The sequence below is a fragment of the Branchiostoma lanceolatum genome, chromosome 14 (genome assembly GCF_035083965.1).
Source record: "Branchiostoma lanceolatum isolate klBraLanc5 chromosome 14, klBraLanc5.hap2, whole genome shotgun sequence".
NCBI lineage: Eukaryota > Metazoa > Chordata > Leptocardii > Amphioxiformes > Branchiostomatidae > Branchiostoma > Branchiostoma lanceolatum.
Genome location: NC_089735.1, coordinates 11,801,620 through 11,827,558, shown reverse-complemented (window position 1 = coordinate 11,827,558; position 25,939 = coordinate 11,801,620). Strand labels below are relative to the sequence as shown.

Sequence of the window (25,939 nt, the reverse complement as noted above, 5' to 3'; positions counted from 1 at the left end):
CGCAGCTAGCAGATCCCTGTTTTCAAGAAAATAGATTTATTTAGACCACTATCACTGTGATACATTGATGAGTAAATCCATTTTCATTCAAACATAGTGCTTTTTCCTGGACCCATGTGGGAGTCGGCTCTCCCTACAATATAAGCTGCTCCTCCCTATGCTTTCAGTGCGACAGTCCAAGATGGCTACCAATGGCTCTCCTGGAATGGGGGATCAGCACTGGCTGGTGGTTGTCGGTGTTAGCGGTGCCCTGTGTGCCGTCGTTTACACGGATATGGGTACGAAAATATATACATTATTATGATATAGGCGATTTATCCCTCCCATTCACATTAATGAAGATATGACCGAGAAACTGCAGCCCCCCTCCCCATTTCATTTTTGTCGTCTGGTCTGTCAGCTGTGCATGTAACTTGGACACGTCATTGTTTACGGGTTTGCTTTCTCCAAGCATTTTAGCTTCCAAGTTGAAGACTTAAAGTAGTATCCCACTAAGTACTACCATTGTAAAATAGCATTATAGCGTGAGAGTTGGGAAAAGGCCACAATGTGTTGTTTTTTTTGTAGATCGAACAGGTGTCCGGCCCAACTGTATTTTTATTTGTAAACACCATAATTTGACAGGGTCTCATATTTGGAGGGCCTATTCAAAAATTATGTAGGCCCTAGAACTAAAAAGTTACAAATTCTTCATAGCAATATTCTATTTCTACACTGCTGTCACCTCCCTTTTTTTCAAATTGCGCTATGATTTTGAATAAATCGTCCCTGAATATGCTTGAAGGTTCCTAATGAAAATTTTGAAGAAAAAAATATGATATATTTTATAATTTGCTAAAGTACCACTGGCACCACGCCCCCTCCTTTCAACATCATTGGCTGTACTGTCCCTTCAAATTTTGTATGCATTGAAAACTAACGTTAATTCTGTATTATATTCCCACTACAGCTAACCTTGATATGCTGCAGACAGCAGCCCGAGGTCTGTTCCTACTGGGAATTCTGACAGCCGCTGTCCACCTGTCTTGGAACATGGTAGCAGGGCTGTTCAAGGGACAGCCTGATCCACCTCCGCAACAAGGTGATAAGAGAAACTTCACAACTTATTTTCCCTTAAAGTATACATTTGGGGATAGGATACAATCAAATCTGCCCAAGAAGACCACTCAGTGGACCAACAAAATTTGATATGGTCTATGTGGTCACTATAGACAGGATTCTTAATGCTTGTGTCAATGGGACCACCAAAAAGTTGTTACATTGGCCAGGTGGTCCATATGTCATGTATGTAGAAGTGGTCACTTGTACAGGTTTAACTGTACATTGGTTTCATTGGCACAGTTAGCATTTTTACATAGCCTCCCTTTAGTTAAAGAAGCATCTACTTTTAATTCAAGATTCAGTATGTAAATCAGTCTCTTTAGATTATTATCGGTCTCAACATAGACTTGTGCAATTTGGATCTAGTATGGTTTTTATGTGTGTTTTTTTCTGCCTACACTGATTCCGTATATGGTAAATATTGGTATGTACGTGTAGTTGCAGTTGATCATGACCTAGTAACTACCTAAACATTCCCGTCCACAGAGGAAGATGAAACTCACTTACAACAGAGACTGCAGGAGGCTCGAGAGAGAGTACAGAAGGACCATGAAGCCAAGGTAATAAAACTAGATTTAGACCTCTGTTTTCAATTTAACAAGTTGGGTTGTGAGTGTGACCGACCATTCAATGAAACATGACCAGCCCGTGCCGCTTGTCTGTCAAGCTTATGTGTTACAGCAATGAGTGGTTATACCGGCTATACAATTACAGATACAAAATCAGTTCATAAAAGCAGGCATCTCACTGCCAAATTTCACCAAATAGTAACAGGGATTTGGAAAGTGGCACAACTGGCTTCAACCAGGGGAAATCAGCGCATAAATGTTTCTAAAATTTGCAATTCCCAGAATGGCACAAAGCTGCGCAAATCACTGCATATCCATTCTTGATTAATTTTTTAATCATTGCACATTGGTTTTTAATTCAGTGGCAATACTGCAATTTCCAATTAAGTTATCTTCTATGTATCCTGTATCTGATGGGAGCCAAAATTGAGAATGTGACATTCTGATCGTGTGTGTTCTGACCGCAAGAAAGTTGGCACAAATTTGCACAGTTTGCACAATTTTCTTTGGTGCAGTCCAGTGAAATAACCACTGAACAGACTTGAAATTTTCAAGAGGGGTGAGTGTCTTACAAGTCTGACATCTCATTCATTGCAACCAACTATCACTGTCTGTATTCCATCGGGATAACTCTATTCATAAGTATGGCCGTTATAAATTACTGATAGCAATTTCCAAAGTTTGTCTTAATTGCGCAATCTTAGATTGCTATTAATCTAATAGCTGAGGTTGTCTTATCAGCATTTATCTGATGACAGACAACTAATAGTCTGTGTGCTTTAGATGTTGTATATTTGAATAAAAATTATATTTCTTCATAGCCTGTATATTTCAAGGGCCTAGATTTGACAGAATACCTGGAACGGATCTAAATTTCTATTACTATTATACTGACGTTATTCATATGATGATATGTATGATAAGACAATTTGCGTGGAATTAAAACTAAATCTAAATGAAATGAAAACTAAATCTGCCACGGTAAAGTAATAGGCACTTGATCCACAACATAACTTTTTAAAACCAAGCAAAACTTAAAATCATTAAATATGCATGTTTTCTGCAGGCTAATGACTATGCAGAAAGAATTCTCAAACCCAAGGAGGCAGCAGAACTGGAGAAGAAGGAGATGGAACACTACAGGTTCATTGGGGGGCCAAAGTTCAAAGGGCAAGGCTGGGCTCTGGGGGTGGGTTTTACTTTCCTTCTTACTAATCTTAGTATATGTAGAATTTTCTATATGCGCTGTGAATAACCTTTTTTAGGTATCAGTGACATTAAAGGAACACTTTTTACAAATTATCCAAAGCCATAAAATGGTCTCTCAAGGCTTATTACCTTCGCGACGAATGGTTTCGTCGAGTAGGTTATTCGATGATGCTTGTCTGTGTGTCTGTTAGTGAACAGAATAAGTCGAGAACGCCTGGATGGTTTGTTGTCGTATTTGGTGTGTCGGTGTGTATGTGGGAAATCTCAAGATGATTAGATTTTGGGCGAAGTGTTTTGCATAATTAACGAGAAAAGTGTAAAAATGTGTTAGATTGTATGCTCATACTATGCTTTCTGGTTGCGACGTGTGGGCTGTATTGTTTCAGGGGATATTGACACGGGTAAATGGGTGCAAAGTTGGTCATGAGGGGTCATGAGGCAGGCAGGAAACGTCAGTTACTGCCAGGGACAAATTGGCTATCAGCCAGCTGTAGGGCAGATACAAGAGATAGACTTGCCCATATAGGCAGTAATGCTTTAAAGCACTAAAACAAGGGCTCAGAAAAGGATTCACCTTAATTGCAAGCCCCCAAAATTCTTATGCACCAGAAAGCCACATCTGTCTACTTTAGAATCATGCAAAGAAAATAGACAGTTGACCAGCTCGTTCTCTCGTAACAGCTGACAGACGAAAACAATCGTCAACTTTGACCTACTCCCAGCCTGGAAGAGTCCACTCGGAGCATGTGAAACCAAACCACAAAGATATCTCCTTACACCAATTAAAAGACTGAAACATACAAATTTTGACCAAAGTTGGATATACACGGCCTTATATGAGTAAGAACAGTCATTAATGCAGTGCCACAGCATGGGAATACCGAGCATGTCTGTGTGTCTGTTAGTGAACACGATAAGTCGAGAATTCTTGGAAGGATTGTCTTGGTATTTGGTATGTTGGTAGGTCTCGATGAAACCTGAAAATGATTAGATTTTGGGCCCCCTATCGGCTTGTTACGGTACTGCAGTGGAACTTCCTGTTATGATATCTCGTGTTGTGGACATGCTATGGAACTGATTTTTGAGTGGTAGATAGCTCGTTGGGCAGAGAGTAAGTGGTATAGGTTTGGGCCCCCTAGCAACTTTTTTGGAACTGCAGGGGTAGGTTTTGCTTCAGACTTTGAAAGGGAATAACTCAAGAAGGGCTTGATGGAAGGTCATGATTTTTTGCATGTACATAGCTTGAGCGATGATGTACATGATTGGATACTTATTATGCAAATCAGTATCTAATTTGCATAATTAATGAGGAAAGTTTATACATTCATCAATTTCCATGATAGGACTCGCAAACATGTGACATATGTAACTGAGGAAGAGAGAAATATTGATAGATATCAGCTATGCAAATGAGAACCTCATTTACATAATTAATGAGAAAATAATATAACTCGAGATGGGCTTGATGGATGGTCATGATTTTTGGTATGTAGATAGCTTATGTGATGCTTTGTATGATTGGATGATAATTATGCAAATCAGATTATAATTAATGAGGCAATTTTAAAAACCTGCTGTGTTCCATGATATGACTATTCAAATATGTGACATTTGTAACTGAGGAAGAGAGGAATGTCAATAGATAGAAATTATGCAAATGTAGGCCTAATTTGCATAATTCATGAGAAACTACTATCATTCCATACTAGTAAATAACGGCAATTTCATACTTGTTGCATTTAGAAGTTGTGTGAATGTGAACACCATTGAATCAAATTATGCTAATAAGGAGCTTATTTGCATTATTGATGAAAAATGTTAGCATAACCTTCTTTGTTAAGCTCATAATCATAACAAGGAGGTTTGGACAACTTATGTTATTTGGGTGAGGAGGATCAACTGGTATGATTTTTGATTGATGAAAAACACTCCTAATACGTCAGTCATAAAGGTCAAAATCATTTGGCGAAGGTATGAGGTCGTAGAACTCTTGTTGTAGCATCTTATGCTACAGAATAACAAATTTCATAGCAAAACAAATTGCAGAATATGAAAGCCTACAACTGCTCTCTCTATTCAAATAATTCTGTCATTTAACTGAAGTATTGTCCCTTTCAGTATGGAGATGGAGAAACACATGCAGGAGGTAGTCAGGTAAGACTTAACCCCCCTCCCGTTCCTCATGACAAACCACATACACATATGCGGTGGCGCAGTGGCAGGGTTTTTGACCCCAGAACCCAGAGATACTGAGTTCGAATCTGGGGTTCCCTTATTTGTCCCATTGACGTTGTGCCCTTAGGAAAGGCACTTTACACGACTTTCCTCACTTCACTCAGGTGTAAATGAGTACCTAGCTTTGGTAAGGGACGTCTCTCGGACAGGACGTTAAATGGAGGTCCCGTGTTTGATGAGAGCCACACCTCGAGCATGTTAAAGAACCCACCGCACTTATCGTCCTTCCCGGTGTGAGTCGCCGACAGTCCTATGGCCACACATGGGGCTATCGTTGTATTGACGTCACCTGCGTACCGAATGGCAGCCGCTCCAGACCCTTGCGATCTAGCCCCGCCAATTGTGTGCTCCTCGCAATTCAGCCCCTCACCGGCCTGGCTGCAAAGAGAGAGTATTTGGCCTACCCAATAATAATATCAGTACAGGGTATCAAAATCAATTCAATTCTGAAAGAAGGTAGGAAGAAGAAGGAAAAATCAGGGAGAAAACGCTAGAGAGACAAGTGGTATCTTCTTCTTGTCCCTTTCTAAAATGAAGTTACAGTGCATGAAATGTGCATCTACTTGTCAGCAGGGGTCATCCATGTGTCAGTGTGTCAAACAAGTGACACACAAAGCACCATTATGTAATAACTTCCCACTCTTCCCTTTCCTTTGCATCCAAAGAGTTGTTGTAAATCAAAACTGCTCAAGTCTTTATTGAAATATCAGGCATCTAAAAGCAGACTAACTTTCTGCAGTCCTTTGGGAAGACGGCTTTAAATGAACCACAGCGATTTCTTCAGATTTAATCCCCTTGTTGGGTTGGTCACCGATAGTTACTTAGATATGCAAGGTGTGGTCTATCACCTAAATTCTTTTGTTAGCATCAGAGATTATAATCTGAGTGACCTATAAAGTATCTATCTGAGTGACCTAAAAGGACCCTAGTAGCTTATTTCCCAAACCACAAGTTAATTTTCCCAGAAGTAAGTCATGAGCATGCCAACCAATCTTTTTCTTATTCAAACATACATGTACACTGTACAAGGAAGACAAGTACACATGTAAAAGATATGTTAATGCCCCTGATAAGCATCTGGCTGTAGGAATCTAGCCTCTACCAGGCTCCGCGGATCGCTGGGAAAATAGTAGAAATTGGCCAAATAGAGTGAATTGTATGAAGGGAGTCAGCTACAGAGAGAGGGTCCAATAGGCAATCCTGCGAATGAAACCCTCCATGGCCAAACTCCCCCATCTGGTAGAGACTAGTAGGAATCGACTTTAGAAAGTACTTTGGGTAAGAAGGGATGTGACGAGTCAATCAAACTGGTCCCAAGGGCAAATGGTGTCAAACAGACAACAATACAAGAATAGTTGATTTATAATCATGAAACAATGCCTTCTTTGTCTGTTCCCAGTTGAGGCTTAGCCTTTTGGCACCAAATATACTCTCCAAGCAGAGGTTGTTTGAGAAAATTGTGACCATTTTATCATATGTCCCGTTTTCTGTTGGCAATCTCCACAAATCTGTGCCAACAGAAAACGGGGAATATGATAAAAGAGTCACAATCTTCTCCACCAATTTCTGCTTGGAGACTAACCAAATAGACCTATTTCCAAACTCTCGCAGGTTGGGTAAAAACAAGGTTTTGTAAAAACAAGGGTCGGGCGGTAAAATCTTTACATTTCAATTTTATGACATTGTTACGTACATTGTTTTACCGCCCAGCCCTCGTTTTCGCCCAACCCACCACAGTTGGAAAAAGGTCTATTGGGACAGAACTAGCCTGATTTAATCACGCTTATAGCAGCCACATAAAAGCCCCAGCCAGCAGGAGTTTCAGATCTATAGGCTTTGGCTTGTTGTCTGTATCTTCTTAAAAAGGTCCTTGCCTCAGAGAAGCACCAGTCTTTCTATTCTGTTTCTTAGACATTTTATTTCAGAGGCACATTTTACATCTTCATTAATGGAATTGCACAAGCTGACATAGTATATCAAACATGTCCGTGGCGAAGAGACCTTATTATTAAATCAAACATGCCCGAGGCGAAGAGACCTTATTATTAATCTAAATTAAGATGTTGTACATAATCATTAACTTTTACTCATATCTGAACATAACATGCTTACAAGACAACAATATAATCTCTGCGTAGAACTAGAAGAACATTTACAGCTTTTGTCGTCTACACCTGGTCAGTTTATACATTTTTGTATGTCTGACAGATTAAAACATACATAACATAATGATTTAAGCAAAGTGAAATATTTGCAATACGTGTAGCTCTACATACTATATTGCCAACAACTGTGATGTTTTAGTCAACATATCACAGCATACTTTAACTAAACAAGGTTACATTACAATTATATGAATCTAATGCTATAATGCTTCCTGATATACAGAATATACAATAGCCAAATATCAGTCTCATCTTATACTTCAAAGGGATAAGGAATGTGTTTTGCTTTTCATAATTGGGCCCGCATCAGCAAACAATCTGAGTGTCAATTATAGTGCTTGGCCAAAAGTACATATTCAAACCACATTTTTCACACAAGCATGTTTTTTTTTACTATTTCAGCAATGCTTTTAATGTTGTACTACAACATGATATGTCTTAGGATTCTCTTTCCAGTTGGAGGACCAGTATAAAATGTGTTGTTCATGTAGTTTTTTGTTTTTTTTCACACATCTATTTGTGATGTTGACCAGTGACTTCTCTGTTGTCAGTGACAATCATTGTGTAATGTACCACAAGTAAAAATGCTTCCAGTAGTCAAGATAAATAATTCTTGAAGTACAGACCAAAGGGGCACATAAAAAATACAGTACTGCCCGCTGGATACCATTCAGCCAATGTAACACAAGACAAGAGCTTTACCATCCACGCCCGCCCATTGTTTACAATGTATTTCAAGTAACAGCCCCGGCATACCGCTCTTCTAGCGGTGTTAGCATTAGCGCTAGCCAGCCGTCACCAATCAGACACTTCCCCTCCTGTCATTAGAGGAAAAGTTACCAGCCAATCACGTTGCCTCTGGAACAGATGGGGCGACATGATTGGCTTGTGTCGTTCTAACCACACTCTCCCTCAGAAAACTTGACATCACATAAATAATTTGAAAACTCTTTCTATTCATACTCGTATATCAATCCACTTAGTCTCAACGCTACAATCTGTTCTTAAGACTTCTTTTGTCACCAACTTGCACTACTGTTTATAGTTATTAATAATCTATAATAAAAGGAAACAAATATTTTGATAAACTTCAAACAGTGAACAACACATGTCTGTATGTATGTATGTAATGATGCACCTTTGTTGTCATATAACTTAACCTTTAGCACATTGAAGTAGCCGTTTGGCACCCCATTCTCCATTGGTTACAGAGTTAGGCAACAGGGAGAAGGTTAAACAGTCATTGCAAGGCTCAAGTTCAAAATACTGAGTTAAAACTTGACAGAAAGTCATGTCACATGTAATGCACTTTGGGTAAGAGAGTCTTCATCAGGACCAGTGTTATCTGCCTCCTTATGGCAATGAACAAGGGACGTATCAAAAGATGACAAGAATGCACAGACCACATGCAACGTCTCTTCCATGTCTTCCAGCATCTGAGGCAGCCCGCCATCAAAGATGTGGTACACCTTGGTCTTCATGGCTTGTACGCAGTGCAAAGGCGGCGTCTCTGTACTATACAGGTCCTGCAAGTGCTCCTTAAGGAAGGGGAGCCAGTGTCTGAAGATGCGTGAGCAAGTCCCCGCACTGATGTTAAACCTGTGAGAGATGTCTTGTGTGAGGAGACCTGCCTTCAGTCGCACACACACCATGAAGAGTTCTTCATCGAACGACAGGCTTCTATTACGACAAGGCTTCGATGGGGAGTGCTTGTCGTCTGCCTGTCGGTAGATGCTGTTGGAATGAGGGCGCAGGTAGTCAGCGAGGGCCTTGAAGATGACGTAGTTCTGGAATCCGGTGTAGAAGTTGAAGAGGTTGTCGTCATCCTTGATGAGGTCGAGACAGAAGGCAGCAGTTTTCAGTTTCTTGATGATTTCATTCTTCTCTCGTACCTCTGCTTGCCAGGCCTGCATGGATGCCACATAAAATCATTCATTTGTCATCATCATTTGTATTTTTTTCGCTTATGATGTGATCATGTAATTGTACAGTTTTAAAAGTTTTTAATGACGTGTTGTCTGTGAGAAAAGACGCCATTCAGCCTGGGGCTGCAATGTTCTTTCAATTTTGATAAACCATTCATTCATTCATTTCTCAGTATTATCAAAATCCTTCACAATGTTAGGAGGCAGATGAACATTAGACTACTAGTATGTTTGAGACAGTAGACCTAACCTAATTCTTCTTGTAAATTAGATGAACTGATAATGTGACTTTTCAGAAACTTCATCTAGCATCAATGTACATACATGTACATACAAAGTACCACAAAGAAGTACTAGTACTGTTTATTCCTTTATTTTCTCTGGGACTAAATTGTGCCATGGAAGAGAAAAGGAGATTTTTGCTGTGTTTCAAGTTTGTTGTTGAAACAATTCTGTAGTTCAGTAATTATACAATGGAAACAAATGTTCCCAGCATCATGAATTTGTGGTGAAAAGGTCCCACAAAAATAGAATTACCGCAAACATTTCAAGATCTACGGTAGCTGACCTGTTTTATCTGCTGCAGTTCCTCCTTCAGCTGCTGTAGCTCCAGCAGGTGCACGTCTCGCTGCTGGCCAACCAGCTTCTTCAGCCGCTTGTTCTCCTCTCGGAAATCCTGCATCTGGAAGATTAGGAAATGCATCGTTTTAGAAATTGTTACCCACTGCAGTGTTGCCTTGCACGCTGAATGCTGATATTTTTGTCTGGAAGGGTGGAAAGTCTGTTGTCCACAAAAAACAGCCTCAAAGTCATTCTACAGCGAACAGCTTTTTTTCCACAAACAGCAAAACTATGGAACTCCCTCGCAGCCCACTGCTTTCCCCCGATTATAACCTTCAAAACAAACATACACCACCATCTTTCACCTAAGCCTCACCTTTGGGTTGCTTCTTCGCTACATTGGTAGAAATGAGAAATCATGAGAGTAGATTTAGACCAGCTGCATACATTCAAAAAGAATTACACATATGCAGTATGTGACAACCAGATAGTGCATTGAGAAATCAGATGTTGATGTGCATGACAAGAAAAGGATAATAGATGCGGCTCACCTGTTTCACCTGCATGACCTCCTCCTGTAGGTATTTGTTCTCTTCGTGTAGCTGCAGCAGCTCAGACAGGTGCACATCCCGCTGCTCGCTCACCAGCCTTCTCAGTCGTTTGTTTACCTCACCACGGCCGTCATCTTCCTCCTGCAAGGCAGGTGACATCCCAGTTTCTCCTACATCCTGCCAGACTTCCTGCGATTGAAATGACACTTGTTAGTAAAACAAGTAATGAGGAACTACTATATCCATGATAGTTACAAATAGTTTCATCAGGTAAATGAGTTCTTAAAGGAGTCCTAAACTCCAGAAGGCAGTGTTATTTTCCACTAGATTATGTATCAATCAATACATAATCAGCCGACTTTGTACAGAATTCCCCTTGTGGTGAATTACACAAGGTGTGTTTTTTTAAAACAATATGATACTAACTAAACCCCTGCAGACCCTACCAGTGTATTCCCTATGCGTAAACATACATTTTTAAACGTGGATATTTTCGGCGTAAATGAGGGTGGTTAAGCACAATAAGAAAGCCAATTGTTAACAAGATGTACAAGAGCACATAGCAAGAAGATCTTTCTTAACCACCCTGACATTCTTTTTGTAATCTAACTTTTGTAAGGCATTGTCAGGCACATTGTAAAAAACACATAGGCTGAGGGTCACCTGGGGAATTTGGTAGAATACTGAATACTTTTGGATGCGCACGGGATAGTGGGTACTTTATCGTATACTGTAAAAAATATTAATTTCTACTTCCTAAAATTACCATCCATTGGAAAATAACTTCCCCCTCTGGACTTTAGGACTCCTTTAACACAATACACACACCCAGTGCAGAATTACGTGCAAATGTTTCGGTGACTGTCTGTCGCCTTCCTTGGGGCAATACTATTCTTGGGAAGGTACACAGTGCACAAAAGAAGGAAGCTGAGAAGGAACAGAACTTTAACAAATCAGAAGTGACAGACAATATCAAAAGAAATAACAACTGTGTAATAGACCGGACTGGGTTCAAGTAGAGAGGACAACAGCTGCACTTGCTGGATTAAGGAGGCTGTATGAATCAGTAAATCTAATCCTGTCATGAACCATTATAATGGGGATATTAACTCTGCCATGATTGGGACCACATTCTTCACACTGCACCAGCCACACCTAGTACTACTCAGGGTGATTACTAGTACTTTGCACTGCTACTAGGCTAGTAGCAGTGCAAAGTACTAGTAATCACCCTGAGGAAGGTGACAGACCTATGTATTAGATTCAAGTATAAAAACAAGTTTATTTTTCACTCCCATACCTGTGGTATGGAGTGAAATATAACAAACGACAAATTTACCATACTGACCTCTGTGTCAAACTCTGATGGGTCGTACTTCTGCGGCACTTTCCTTTTCCGGGAGGACGTTCTCGTCGGCTGTGGGCTTAGTTCGGACTGCTCTGCGGCAGTCGGCATCACCACAAACACGGGATCATTCCTGCTGCCTTTGTTGACAAGCATCAAGCCTGCAACACCGTCCCCGTTGCCTTTCTCCGCCATGTTGGTCTCACTATGGTTGGCTACACCATCATGCTCGTACAGATCTTCTTGTCCACTCCTGCCACTGTGTAGTCTGTCTGGTCGGTGTGGGTTGAGCTCAGATTGTACATGACTGGTCCCACCATCATAGTCAAAAGAAAGGTCTACCATCTCTTCATCCGTCCTTAAGCTCTCTACATTGGTGATCTTAAGATGACTGGAGTCTCTACAATGATTGATTGATAAAAGGTCACCCTCAAAACCTACTGAGCTGGTTGTTGCAACATGACCATTTGATGCTGTAATGTCAAGAAGAGGGTCGTCGTCTTCAACTGGATCTTGCCGCAAGCTTGGATAGCTTGTGTCATGTCCGTGGCTGTCTCCAGGAAAGTCTGTGACCATGCCTATAGGGGAATGTGTGGATGGTTCGTATCGTGGGGAGGCACTGTTGCTGTAAGAACTGCACCCTGGTCGACTCAGAGGCACCATGGTTGGCAGGGACTCAGCAAAGAAGGGCTCCTCTCTCTTCATTATTGCCCATTTGGTAGAACCTGTTTCTGAAGAACAGTATCAACAAATTTCTTTTCAATTCATTCAGCCTGTGAAAAATAACAATTTCAACTATTTCAATCATAGTATTTTCTCCTTGATTATGCAAATTAGGTCTTCATTTGCATAATTGATATCTATCAATATTCCTCTCTTTCTCAGTTCCATTAACCTCCTTGGTTACATATATCACTTGTTTAAAAGTCCTATCATGGAATGGAGACTGAGAGGATTTCTAAACTTTCCTTATTATATGCAAATGAGTTCCTAATTTGCATAATTAGCATGTGATTGAGTAAATCATCACTAAAGCTGTCTACAAACCAAAAACCATGATGATCTGTCAACCCCTTCTCTTAACTCTACCTCCCAATAGCTATCTACCACTCAAAAACCATGGCCATAGCATGTCCAGAACACAAGATATCAACCAGAAGTTCTGCTGCAGTACCACACCAAGCCGATAGGTGGCCAGAAATCTAATCATTTTGAGGTCTGGTTTTATGAAGACCTACAACATTCGAAATGTCAAGACAATCCATCTAGGCATTCCGCAATCTCGAGTTATCGTGTTCACAAACACAGACACATGCACCTGAAACCATAACCTTCTTGCCAAAGGTTATACACTTGAGAGTTAATCTATTCCAGTACATTGATGTTCTGGTATTTTGAACCTGTACCTAGACGATTTTTGTAGTACCGGTACACATACATAGCTGACACACAAAAGATGACTCCATATACTTACCATCATCCCAGTTAGGAAGTGGCTCCTGTTTCCCCTGTTTCCCTTGTGGAGTCCATTCAGGATCTTCACTAGCAGTAGCACTCTTGATTTTCTTCTGCAGAGTGGATTCAAATGTTGAACTTGAATTCAAAACATTACATCGCCGCGACCACCTCATCCTGATAAGCTTATGTCTTATGTTGAAGATACAGGCAATGATATCATAGTTTTGATTTTTTTTAAACTTCTGTTCACCTAAATTGAAGACCACCTGATACTGATATATGCGATAGGAACTTGAAGGCTTACAAGTAGCATGACGTCATCACCTCTCTACACCGCATGCAAGTGCATTCGATGATTACCAACTTAGTTTAGGAGTCTCAGACTCAGTACTTCGCAACGATTAAATTCGAGCAAACTGTTATGATTTAGATGTTAAGTATAAATAGCAGATTACGAACATTCTTTTATTTTCGTAATACACACATCAGCGAAAGGTACATACATGTACGTTGTGATGCGGTACATTTGCAAGTAAATAAATTTACCCCCTGTTTTCACATAGCCAGGCGCAGGGAATGTGTCTGATTCTTCCCCATTCATTAATTTAGCCACCTTATGTGGCGCTGCATTCATGACTGCATGTACATGCCATTGACTAGTCGAGCAGGGGTTAACGATGTTTTTGTGTGCGAGAGAAAATTCGCGAGACAACATGCCCCCCCTGCCACCCACCTCCCCCCTGAACAAAAGAAAAGGGGCCCCTCACTCACCGGGCGACCTTTCTTGGCATTTAAACCGGAATAGCAGACCCCGGCTTTATTTTTCCGAACCGATCCAATCGGAGTGGCGACGTTGACGCCGAACAGAGTGGGCACGTAGTTGGGATCGTCCGGCTTGTTGCTCTTCTTCCCACCGGCGAAGTGCGCGGCGCAAATTCGCGTCGAGCTCTTCGGGGTCCAGTTGGGCTGTCCACGGGCGACCGCGACGTTTTCCGTCCACAGCGTCTTGCGCGAGGGGGGGTTGTCGGGGAAGCGGTACAGCGTCACCGCCGTCGCCTGGGCCCGCTTGTTCCGACAGCCGAGGACGCAACAATAGTCGCTACGCCCCATTTTTGTTTTTTTCCGGATTTTTTTCGGCAAAAGACGGAATGAAAAACACCCTCCCTAGCACAGCCTCGTTTTGGAGGGGGTGTTCGCGCAGGGGGTTGTGGGTATTGAAAAGGGGTCATACCCCCTGGCGGGGGGTACCTTTCTGCGGGAAAATTTGATTGACATTTACTCGAACTTTCCAATCATGACAATTACCAACCTCTCTATGTCCACTGCTTTGGGATTCTTAGGGGGTGATATCATATTTCTTGTTGACAAAAGGCCTTAAGAGGCAAAAATCAACGTGGATTTTAAAGGGGACTTCCGACGGGATGGAAGCAATCGACTTTCAAAAATGTGTTGAAAACGTGCATTCACCCATGATTAGCTACTAAACTACTAGTGTACGGGGGTATACATTATAGCGACCCTTCCCTGCTCTTGGATATAAAAAAAGATGCCGGCGTAAATGATTATTGACGAAAATGCAAAAGATTTCCTGCGTAGTCCCTTCAAGCAGATGTTGGTAGGGAAGCGGCTCCAAATGTGTACGTGCCCAACACCCCAATGTTACAAAACGTCACGACTCGCGAACTTCTTTCCGCACATCTGCTTGGATATTATTAAAGCGCTCGCACTAGTACTACTGTAAACCTTGAAATGTTCGCGGTGGTTTTATTTTTTCGGTGCCTCCCAACCGCGTAATCATGACGTCGCGAATATGTGTTTTGTTCATAATTCATGCTTGTTTCGACCGGTGCGAAAACCTTTTAACTATGTTTTGTGTTGTGGTGGTATATTTGAGATTTTACTTATGTATAGCCAACGTCTGAGTGATTATCACGGTCTTTTTGAATAATAATGTTGCAATGTTTTACTTAAGAACAAATTTTGACATTGTAATAGATCAATCAATTTGTTGCGAGGGATGTACATTTTTCAATAAACCATTCATCATCAATCATAACTCCTACCGCGAAATTAAATCCCCTCGAAAATGAATTTACAGTAGTCCCAGTCGGCTCGATGTGTTTTCATTAGCTACGCTTGAAGTTTCTCATATCATAGCCATGCCATGTTTCTGTTTTATAAAAACGCTGCTTCAGTTAAGGTGAAATGTTGCTAGATTGTAGTATGTTGGACCAACTTGGTTAGACCTGTAAAATTAAGTTGTATTGTTGTTGCGATTATGTATATTGAGAAGAAGATGGAACTTATTTGTTAGTCAGCCGCTGAATCATACCATCCTTAGCGGATTTAGACAGTAAACCTTCTCAGCACACTTATCGAGAATGGAACTGTAATCCGGTCAAAGTCTTGTGGACATCGTGTTTTCTTTCTCTTCGCTCAGTAATGACCAATCACCATTAAAGAGACTGCATTAATTATGTTAATTAGGTGCACGGGGGCGCCAGAGATGCAGCTGTTGCACGGAGACTACCGGACAGTGCGATCCCCAAACCTGCACCGCAACCTGCCGAAGTAAAACGGCGAATAAAAAGGGTAAGTATCAGTTTGATAACGTACGTTCCCCTCTACAATGATTTTCTGGGATGTCGACATCACTGTTCGATGATTGGTTCGTCCTGCTTTTATGATTTGTTGGGATTGTTTTCGATTGAAAATATGTTTTATCATTTGTAGGTGATTACGTTGCCACAGGAGCCAGCTACTGGCGAAAGTGAGGTACGTTTGTGGCTTGCGATGTTTGTTTGTTTTTCTTTTCTTTCTGGGCGCCCGATCGGGGGGGGGGGTGATTTTCGTGCCGCAAAAGGCCATTGCCATTTCAAACGGTCGATATCACCAAGGAGGTTATATAAAACCTCCTTGATATCAAAGAACGGGTATTGACACGCTTCGTCAATTAACATCGCAACAATCAGGGACGTGGCGTAGAGCATTATCCCAGTTCGAGTTGGTGCGCTTTCTTTTTTCACCTTTTCCATTTTTCACGATGCTGTCGTTTTTACTATACATGTGTATTTGTAATTGAAATGTTGTTTTTTACACGTCTTGTCAGCCACCAAAAAATTATGATACGTTTGGACATGGCATCGACCGGTCAGCGATATGGCATCGACCACGGCCGTTTCAAAAGGCAATGACCGTTTTGCGAGAAACGCGCGGGGGGGAAGGGGTGATACCAGCTTTCCCGAACAATGTAGGCCCTTATTCACATTACAGTGAGACGCGCGCGATTCGTTGATGGTGAAACGGATATTGGGTCTCCCTTTCAGTTTAGTTTTTTTTTTTAATATCCCTTCTGATACTAGTATGATGTTCTTGTGATTATCTCGACTATTTAGACCGTGACTGTTGGACTGAAGTGCCCAAATGGAAAAGTCCACCGGAGAAGATTTCACACCACTACTGCTGTGCAGGTGTGCATCGATACTTTTCTTTTGTGTCTATAGATCATTATCACTATTAATTTTACTAACGAACATTGTGTGACAAAATTATGTTTCCAGTAACTTTACTGTGGTGTGGATCAGTTTGGCTCCACCTGAACAATCTATGTACAAAAAGATTCACGTGAAATCCGACGCATCCGTGACAAGCCCTTGTCATGTTTTATGATGATATTCATTGATACCGGTAAATTTGATTGTACGGTCTAATTTAAATTAAATTTCCTTTGCCTGGCTCGTTTTCCGCTCCTCCCATACTCACTGACTTTCTCGTTCGATCAAATTTGATGCGTATCATTTTTCAACCCTACCCGTTCCCTCAGATCCTTTACGACTGGATGCAGACCCTCGGCTACCACCCCTCCGTCTACGGTATCAGTAGCACCTTCCCCCGACGCAGCTTCGACCCCTACCGGGACCAGACCCTCGCGCAGCTCGGCATCACAACCGACATGGTCGTCATGGTGGACGAAAGGGACTCTGAAGAAGAAGGCGACTGAATGCAGACAGTACATGCACAGTCATGTACAGTAATACTAAGTAATAACATAGGAAAATTCAGTAGATTCGCAGTACTGTATATGGAGGACCCGATGATGATGATGATGATGATGATGATGATGATGATGATGATGATGATGATGATGATGATGATGATGATGATGATGATGGATTCGTTGCATATAAAAGTCGGTACTGGCCAACGAAGGAAAGGTTTACATGTTTCTTGTAGCGAAAGTTGCTTCATATCAGCTTTAGAATAGTCTACAAAATAATATGGAGCCTCATGGCGACCTATACTAGAACCACAGATGGTGTGGACTAAAAGTCGCGAATATAGTAAATATACATACTTCCCTTCAATGTATATCAATTGTTCATATCAATAACGCGTATGACTTCAGCGTAAGCATTGTTACTTTTTCCGAATAAACGGAAAGCGTTATCAAGATTGACTCACTTCCACTGAGTTTATACAAGACTGCAGTCGGTTAGAATGATCTCATCATGATAAAAAAAGTGTATTCAATCATATATATGATGCATCGGACAAAGTGGAAGGGACTGAAGGAAGACTGAATGCGACTGCAGGATGTTTCAACTACTGCAGCAGCAGAAAACAGTGGACTACTACTACTACTACTACTATGCATGTACGTGAATATCACCCCACCCCGCCCCAATACACACGCAAGAGAACAAAAACATCATAAAATCATGTTTAAATGTGATAGACGAGTAAATACATGTATTAATATCTCGATATGAAATTCAATGACTAGATAAATAGATACTGAAATTGATACTATACACGCGTTAGCATTAAAGTTAGCGCAGTGGTTTTCTAATATGTAATTAAACTGCTTCGTCAATAATTGATTATAATAGTACATGTATGTCAGGGTTGACATCCTTTTTGTTGCATGCAGGGTCCTAGTACGTTGATATAGTGTTACAATCTTGTATATCTATTCAATATAATGTATATCATATCTATATTAAATGCAGTATTCAAAAAAATTATGGCCTATTTCCGTGCTTCGGTGTATGTTTCTTTTGGCTGTATCGAAAACGTATCGTTTGTCCAACATCCGATATAAGATACCTATTTTAAAGTTCTATTATTTGTTTTAACTTTGATACGACGTTACATATAATCAATAAGGATGCAGAATTTTGTTAAAAAGGCAACGTGAATTTGAGAGCTTTGGTTGGAAGTGTCATACATTGTATATAGATCACCTTTGGATAGATTGATTCATATTGAAAACAAATCGTCTTAAGCCTGATCTATCACGGGTCAACCAGAAAAACGCCTTAAATGCGGTTTAAACCTCCTTGGGGACTCGAACCAATCTTTAAGGACCCTTAGGCCAGAAGCCAAAGCTATGTGGGCCTTATAGGCAGGCCCCGAGCGACTTGTCCGGTGAAGCGAATGTAAAATCCTGTGAGGTCAACGTTTACTCACCCAACCGGTTACACAGTCTGGTATCAGGGACGATTTCAACAGACCTCTTGCGAAAAATGGCTTCACAACTGCGAATGGGCACGGACTACCACAAACAGTTTGACCCGAAGAAGTACTTGGCTATGAGCTGTTCACCACCTGCAGGAAGTGAAGAAGAAAAGTATTTTCGTGATGTTCACTTGAAGGAACTCCACAAGGTCTTCGATTCAGGTAAGTGTGGTTAGGGCTTTTGGAACTACAGTCACTAGTTTATTCCTCTAACGGGGGGCGCCCTAACATCACACGCGCCCGAACATCGCACGGAGTTTTTACTGATCTTATTATGCATAAGAATGCCGTGTTTGTGTTCACCTTTGACACTGCACATGCGTAGTAGCAACCGTGAACTAGCTTATACGACCTGTACCAAGCAGACACACAATTATCATATACACGCATTAGAAATATCATTGAACTTCATAAACACACAAAAAATGGGTTTTTAAGTGTTTGTTGTGTAGAAAAATGACCAAAGAACAACAATGTAAACATCACTGTCGTCTGACGACGTTGTTTTCCCGCCTTTCAAGCACACTGTGCCTTTCAAGTTTCTGGCCGTAATGGTGGCAGGACGGGTCAATGCACAGCGAGGTCCAGAGATTTATTTGTTACGCTCCAACATATAATTGGTACGGTCTATGAAAAGGAAACTGAGCACAGAGATGGCGAAGTATTTGCCAATAAGTAGACCGACGTTTTTTCGTAGATATTTTGTCAGTCGGGCAGCATTCACTGAGTACGTCATATTTGACAGGGGTGATAAAGCCACGGAGTCGCCTGCTCGATGTCGGAACTGGCCCGACCATCTATCAGCTGATCAGCGCTAGTAGGTTCTGCACGGAGATCGTCTGCGCAGAGTATGCGGAGGTAAGATAGTCTTTTGGGCATCATACAAGCATCCCGAGGAGCGTGGGGGCATAGGATTAAAAGGTCACAATCTTCCCCACCAACCTCTGCTTGGATAGTAGGCTTGGCCTGGTGAGCGGACGAAAAACGGGGCATAGGATAAAACGGTCACAATCTTCCCCACCAACCTCTGCTTGGAGAGTAGGCTTGGAGTGGTGAGCGGACACAAAACGGGGCATAGGATATAAAGGTCACAAGTTTCTCCACTAACCTTTGCTTGGAGAGTAGCGTTTCTCTACAGTTGACTTCTGTTGCCATTTGATATTCGGGTATGGCCTTGGCTCACTAATCTTGTGCTAATACCACCTTTCTGTTTCCTTTTTTTCCAAACACGCAGGCTAATCGAGCCGAGGTGCAAAAATGGATAAATGGAGACCCCGACGCGTACGATTGGACCCCTTCTTTCCAATATGTCGCCGAGCTCGAAGGAGACAGGTTTGTTTGGATGAATGTAAATGGATATATCTTGCACAGTTTCACTTTCAGGTTTATTTGCATATAAGCAACAATAAGATGAAGAATTTGGAAGTTCAGAATGGTGACTTGTATGACAGTCGTGATTGTTTGAAAACCAATAATTTCTGACCTATATTTACCTCCATGAGAAATGGAGGTATTGGGTCTGTCTGTTTTTTTTCCAAGCCTGTATATCTTCGGTCAGAATAACTTCAGAACCTCTGGGTGTTCAGAACCGCTGTGACGATATTTGTTATGTGGGTGGGTTGATTATGGGCCTCCTCGCGACTTTCCTTTGCACTGCAGCATACCTTCTGGTTTTTGTATCCTATGGCCTGGACATGCTATGGTCTTGGCCTTATGGTGGTAGGTAGCTTTTGATGTCAGGAAAAAAGTGGTTTTGTTGAATTTAGAAGCTGAGATACGTTATTTCTACAACTACGTTGTTACAGCTCTTCGTGGAAAGCGCGACAATCACACTTGAGAAACGTCATCAAAGAGGTCATCCCTTGTGACGTCACCAACCCCGATCCCCTGACCCCAAATAAGTACGAGCAGGTAAAAGATATCCTCTTTTTTCTTAATCAGCAAGACATTCTATTCCTTAGCTGAAGTGTTACGTATATTTTGCATTGTAACGTTATATTTGTACCGCGAAAGTAAATATTTCTAGGTTCGGAACAAGTTTTTCCAATTTTTTGCTAGTCCAGAATTGCACATTTCTGATTTTCCAAACGCGACAAACCGCGACCATACCACATTAAATGTTAACCGAAGTATAACTGAAGTTAATAGATATACCCTTGTAGGAAAGGCTAGATGCTCACACTCGGGATGTCTGGTCAATAATGATAAAGGAGCACGTGGGCTCCTGCCTTTATCCCACCGCTGCCACCAGTGTAGGAAAGGCTAGATGCTCACACTCTAGATGTCTGGTCAATAATGATAAAGGAGCACGTGGGCTCCTGCCTTTATTCGGGTGTAATTCATAACACATGTCCTACTCACTATGTGGTCTCCAGTTACTATCTCCTACACCCTACTATCACAGTTCGACGTCATCACATCGATGAAGTGCCTGGAACCGGCGTGTTCTACTCGGGAGTCCTACTCGGCCGCTGTTCGCAGCACCCGCCTACTGAAGCCTGGCGGTACGCTAGTGCTCATCAGTGTTATATCAGAGTCCTTCCACACTGTCGGTGAGCACAAGTTCTTTACCCTTCATGTGGATGAAACCTCAGTCATAGAAGAAGTGCTAAAGACCGCGGGCTACATTGGCATCGATATCAAGATGTTTCCTGCACTACTTCCTAAGAACAACGAAGGTTTTTGGGATAGCGATAGCTCCGATTTTGGGGGGCTTGCAGTTGTACATGCTAAGAAACCAAACTAGCTCACCAGAACGTATTTGAGGAAGAATCGAAATTATAGTTTCCAAAATTTTCCACTGTAACTGACTAATCTTAATGGGTGTTATCATTGAATTTTTCTTAAAATATTGTTTTAGTTTCTATAGTACTAGTACTGATCACTGTGAAATAGATAAAGGCAATTGAACAAGTTTTGAAACAGTGACAAACAGCTAGCAGTGAACCATGGCATGGACAATAAAAAAAAACTGATGAAAATCACTAGATATAATTCAATAACAGATGAATTGGTCTATATTAGTCTTTGAATACAAGATCTTTACCACTGGACTGGGGCATTTTCTTTCCGACATCTTTCGCTGTAACGTTAACGCTATACGCGCTAACGCATCAGTCGTTTCGGAACCGTACCACGACTCTTGAAAAACGCTGTATTTTTAGAAGAAGAAAAGCAAGAAAAAATGGAGACTTGTTGTTATTTGTAATTTACGATGATTATAAACTGTTTGTTTCTGAAAAGAATGTTTTTCGCGAGTCGCGGGACCAGGTACCGAACCGTTTCCCAACGCCAGAAGCCGTTTGTATCGTCACATCGAGGGAAGCTAAGAAAAAGACAGGCCCCTCAATCGAATCATTAAACAAGAAGGATTGTGGACTTTCATGACAAAATTAGGTAATATAGAGCTGGTGAACTAGAGAAGTTTCGGGGAAGTATATCATGTGCTGAAATAGCTAAAGTACTGTAAATGCATTTAAGTTTGCGTTGTTTAATTCTCGGTCACGGGGAGAAAATGGAATATTCGCGGGGGTTTTAAGTTAGCGTTTGAAACAATAGTAGCGGTACAGTAATATGTGGGCAAAAAGTTTCGCGGGGGTTTTAAGTTCGCGCTGGAAGTTCACCGCGAAAATCGCCAACATAAAACGACCGCGAACATTTCTGCATTTACAGTACTGTAGTAATTGGTAGCCTCCTTCGCAGACTTCCTATGAACAGCGGTGTATATATTTGGGGGGGGGGGGGGGGGGGGGCAAGGTTCTCTAAAGGGAGTTGTGTAGCCAAGGGAGTTGTGTAGCCGAGGGAGTCGGAGGGACGCTGCTCATATCCGGATATGAACAGCGTCCCTTGGCTACACAACTCCCTTGGCTACACAACTCCCTTTAGAGAACCTTGCCCCCCCCCCCCCCCCCCCCCCCCAAATATATACACCGCTGTTCATAGGAAGTCTGCGAAGGAGGCTAAGTAATTGGGCTGTTTTCGCGTATGATAAAACCCATCGAAAAAATATCGCGGCAAAAATGACTGGTGTTGGCAGAAAGAGACAAACCTTAGGTATACTCGAGTCAATCAGATAGAACATAATTGTACACGTACATTCATTTTCTAATCATACACGACGCGCTATATTGAAACTCGTCAACGCGGAAGCACAGCAAGAAGAAGCCGTACCACGCGCCGGGGTCACCGTGCAACAGTATCGTGGTCAAAGTTCAAATTAGACTGTCGAAGTTGGAAAATGGCCGCCCCGATCCAAAAGGGCACGGACTATCACAAAACGTTTGGCGCAAAGGCGTATTTGGCGGAGTTTTTTGCCACGCCTGAAGGCGACGATGAAGAAGGAGAATTCCTCTCAAAGATTCTAAAGGAATTACATGAGATTTTCAACTCTGGTAAGACTTCATTTTCCCCAGTTCAATGGGATACACCACTTTCTTACACGACTCCCTTGTGTACGTATGAACGCAAGTTTGACCACGTCTGTCTAAATTTACTAATGGCTAGTACATCATGTTTTCCACTGACGCAATCTTTCTACTGCATATACATTTGGTGACAGCACGCCTTGGCAAACCTCGAACCCAACCATATCTCGGAGACTCATTCTTCCCATGAACAAGGACTATAGGACGGTGGCTGAAGTATCCTTGCTCCTCAATGATATTGCTTGTATTTTGTTTGTACTCGTACAAAGGTAAAGTAGGAAAACGCTTTTCACTTTGTGACGAAAGTTTTTAGCTTTCTCCTTCAGAACCTATAAATATGGTTCAGGTCTTTGCATACTACATGTATATGTCACTATTGCATTCCAAATGTGTAGGTCGACTAAAACCAGGAAGTCGCCTGCTCGATGTCGGGACTGGTCCGACCATCTATCAGCTGATAAGCGCCAGTAGGTTCTGCGCAGAGATCGTCTGCGCAGAGTACACGCAGGTACGTTCACTAGTGTCGTCTGCAGATTTAGGCCTGATTTACTCACAAATTTTGAGTCAACTCCGGGCTGTGTGGGAGGAGCTTCAGGCTGCTCAAGTGGAGTTTTCCTACTAGAAAACGCTACTTGAGAGGCCTAAGGGTCCCCTTGAACAGTCCTGAGTCGACTCCATGTGTAAATCGGGCCTTAACTCCCTTCTGTAGAGGGACAGGTCACTCAAAGACAAAGTCAATTAACTAATTAGTCAACTAACCAATCATGACTTCCCTGTACTGCTAACGAATATCCAGGGGTAAAAGTTGAAAACATCACTTCCTGCTGTCCAAATGAGTTTTCCTCAAAATATTCATCGCGGCATTAATATTTAGGAGGCAGGCGACATCAATGCCTTTCATTTTCACTTCCTAAAGTATGAGTATGGTCAAGAAACAATAATTCATACCCTTGCCAACTGATTGAAATTACTAGTACAATGGTATCAATAATTGTACATGTGCCAGAATTTGCTTTTTCGTTCCAGAATAACAGAGCTGAGATTGAGAAATGGGTGAAGAAGGACCCGGATGCGCATGACTGGTCCCAATTTTTTAAGTTCGTAGCTGATCTGGAGGGAGATAGGTATGCTATCTGGCTAACTGTTTGTTGTCTTGTTGGAAACAGTCCAAAAACAACCACGTGACGTTCTCCAGGTATAAAGGTGGTTCAAAAAGTGGGGTGCCTCACTCAAAATAAAGTTCAAAATTCAAAAGTTCAAATTAATACAAAATTCGGGACATAACTTATTTGATTTTATCGATAAATCACAAAGTCTTTTATCAATGTCCAATGTCAAATTTCACTATGTACATTTTCTTGCACGTGACACCCTTTAGGTGAGGAGTTTCCTATGGGAAAATCATGGACAATTGCCCCCATATCGTGTACGGGTAAACTTCAGGGATTATTACTATTATTATTCTATTAGTATCATTGCTTTGCAAATGTAAAAAATAAAACTATGTTTACCATCTCATTTTGATCCTCTAAGCACTTTTCTTACTGCTCTGGGAATAAGAACCACTTTTTTTTTTTTCTGAGCGGGTAGTACTTAAATGTTGATCACATTCTTGTACAGCTCCTCGTGGGAAGCCCTCCAGTCTCATCTCAGAGATGCTATAAAGGAGGTCATTCCTTGTGACGTCACCAAGCCCGATCCTTTTGCTCCTCGTCAGTATGAGGAGGTGAATAGGGTATTTTTGTTCTATTCTTTATTCTATTGAATAATAAATAGGCCAAACGTTTCGATGTACAAACCAATCTAAATAAACCTATTTCCGCACATGCCTATAGTATTGTTAAGTCTAAGTGCAAATAAGAGTCTAAGTTAAAATCCTAATACCTAATCTCCAAGCAGATTTAAGGTGAGGCCTTTTATACAAAATGTAAGTCTTTCCAGTAGTTCACTTTTTAGGAGGTGTCACCGTATGGAACTGAAAATGTGGGCCACAGGAAACACTCATAAAAAGCTGCGAAAACATGGTTAAAACACCGATCCGTACCGTAAATCATATTACTAATGTAGGAAATGATAGATGCACACACTATGGCTTCCCGGTCAAGAATGAATGCAGGGATACTGGGTCCCTGGCCTTTATTGCGAACTTATCAGTAACAGAAGTCATTTCGATGGCGTGGGTTCGAATCCCACCGCTGCCACCAGTGTAGGAAATGATAGATGCACACACTATGGCTTCCCGGTCAAGAATGAATGCAGGGATACTGGGTCCCTGGCCTTTATTGCGAACTAATCAGTAACAGATGTCCTGCTCACTATGTGGTCTACAGTTACTATCTCCTACACTAATACCCACATACGCATCTTGACGTAACCAGTTCGACGCGGTAACCACAACCCTGTGTCTGGAGGCAGCGTGTCCTGACCGGGAGTCCTACACGGCCGCTGTGCGCAGCATCACCCGCCTACTCAAGCCGGGCGGCACGTTCCTTCTCTCCGGAGTCACCAACCAGACCTTCTATACCGTCGGTGGTTACAAGTTCTTCACCCTTCCTATTGACAGCAGCTTCATGAGAGAAGTGTTTGAGAAGGCAGGATATGTCGATATCGATATTAAGTCGTTCCCGGCTACGAATCTTGAAAACAACACTATCTCTGACTTTGACGGATTTGTTATTCTTAATGCTAAGAAAGCTGAGATTGCAATTGAGTAGTAGGAATCTCCATACATTCGAAAAGGGGATATGATAGATAATTTAGTGAGCCAAGGGGCATGTCTACGCTGCACAGAAAATTAAAATAAAAACAACAAGACAAAAAATTGGTGCGTCTCAGTGAAATGCTATTCGAATGAATGAATGAATGAATGAATAAATGAA

The 25,939-nt window shown here is 41.6% G+C and overlaps 3 protein-coding genes and 1 long non-coding RNA gene across 4 annotated transcripts; 3 read left to right on the top strand and 1 right to left on the bottom strand.

The window, feature by feature from the left end:
• The first annotated feature begins 145 nt into the window (after nt 1-145).
• Nucleotides 146-18,152, top strand: LOC136448192 (UBX domain-containing protein 8-like). The gene is made up of 9 exons (XM_066447395.1): nt 146-278; nt 950-1,081; nt 1,588-1,661; nt 2,737-2,859; nt 4,998-5,033; nt 15,607-15,711; nt 15,853-15,894; nt 16,515-16,589; nt 16,943-18,152. Exons 1-9 carry the CDS (start codon nt 158-160, stop codon nt 17,117-17,119), a joined length of 885 nt encoding a protein of 294 aa, XP_066303492.1. The 5' UTR covers nt 146-157; the 3' UTR covers nt 17,120-18,152.
• LOC136448191 (uncharacterized) lies at nt 8,216-14,367 on the bottom strand. Its single transcript, XM_066447394.1, has 6 exons — nt 13,891-14,367; nt 13,136-13,229; nt 11,665-12,392; nt 10,317-10,505; nt 9,773-9,886; nt 8,216-9,186 (listed from the first exon to the last, which is right to left on the bottom strand). The coding sequence occupies exons 1-6, from the start codon at nt 14,227-14,229 to the stop codon at nt 8,569-8,571; spliced, it is 2,082 nt and encodes a 693-aa protein (XP_066303491.1). The 5' UTR covers nt 14,230-14,367; the 3' UTR covers nt 8,216-8,568.
• A 2,082-nt stretch (nt 18,153-20,234) lies between the features above and the next one.
• Nucleotides 20,235-21,590, top strand: LOC136449034 (uncharacterized). Its single transcript, XR_010757968.1, has 2 exons — nt 20,235-20,547; nt 21,041-21,590. It is a non-coding gene; the product is annotated as an uncharacterized lncRNA (long non-coding RNA).
• A 1,245-nt stretch (nt 21,591-22,835) lies between these two features.
• On the top strand, nt 22,836-25,860 carry LOC136449031 (nicotinamide N-methyltransferase-like). The gene is made up of 5 exons (XM_066448805.1): nt 22,836-23,027; nt 23,456-23,568; nt 24,087-24,184; nt 24,681-24,786; nt 25,439-25,860. The coding sequence occupies exons 1-5, from the start codon at nt 22,874-22,876 to the stop codon at nt 25,772-25,774; spliced, it is 807 nt and encodes a 268-aa protein (XP_066304902.1). The 5' UTR covers nt 22,836-22,873; the 3' UTR covers nt 25,775-25,860.
• Nucleotides 25,861-25,939: the final 79 nt, after the last annotated feature.

Coding starts and splice junctions, on each gene's coding strand:
- LOC136448192 (XM_066447395.1), top strand. CDS start 158: ATGCTTTCAGTGCGACAGTCCAAGATGGCTACCAATGGCTCTCCTGGA. Junction 1,082..1,587: donor TGATCCACCTCCGCAACAAG/GTGATAAGAGAA, acceptor TCCCGTCCACAG/AGGAAGATGAAACTCACTTA. Junction 1,662..2,736: donor AGAAGGACCATGAAGCCAAG/GTAATAAAACTA, acceptor TGTTTTCTGCAG/GCTAATGACTATGCAGAAAG.
- LOC136448191 (XM_066447394.1), bottom strand. CDS start 14,229: ATGGGGCGTAGCGACTATTGTTGCGTCCTCGGCTGTCGGAACAAGCGG. Junction 12,393..13,135: donor ACTTCCTAACTGGGATGATG/GTAAGTATATGG, acceptor ACTGTTCTTCAG/AAACAGGTTCTACCAAATGG. Junction 9,887..10,316: donor AGGTCATGCAGGTGAAACAG/GTGAGCCGCATC, acceptor CTAATCTTCCAG/ATGCAGGATTTCCGAGAGGA.
- LOC136449031 (XM_066448805.1), top strand. CDS start 22,874: ATGGCCGCCCCGATCCAAAAGGGCACGGACTATCACAAAACGTTTGGC. Junction 23,569..24,086: donor TCTGCGCAGAGTACACGCAG/GTACGTTCACTA, acceptor TTTTCGTTCCAG/AATAACAGAGCTGAGATTGA. Junction 24,787..25,438: donor CTCCTCGTCAGTATGAGGAG/GTGAATAGGGTA, acceptor TGACGTAACCAG/TTCGACGCGGTAACCACAAC.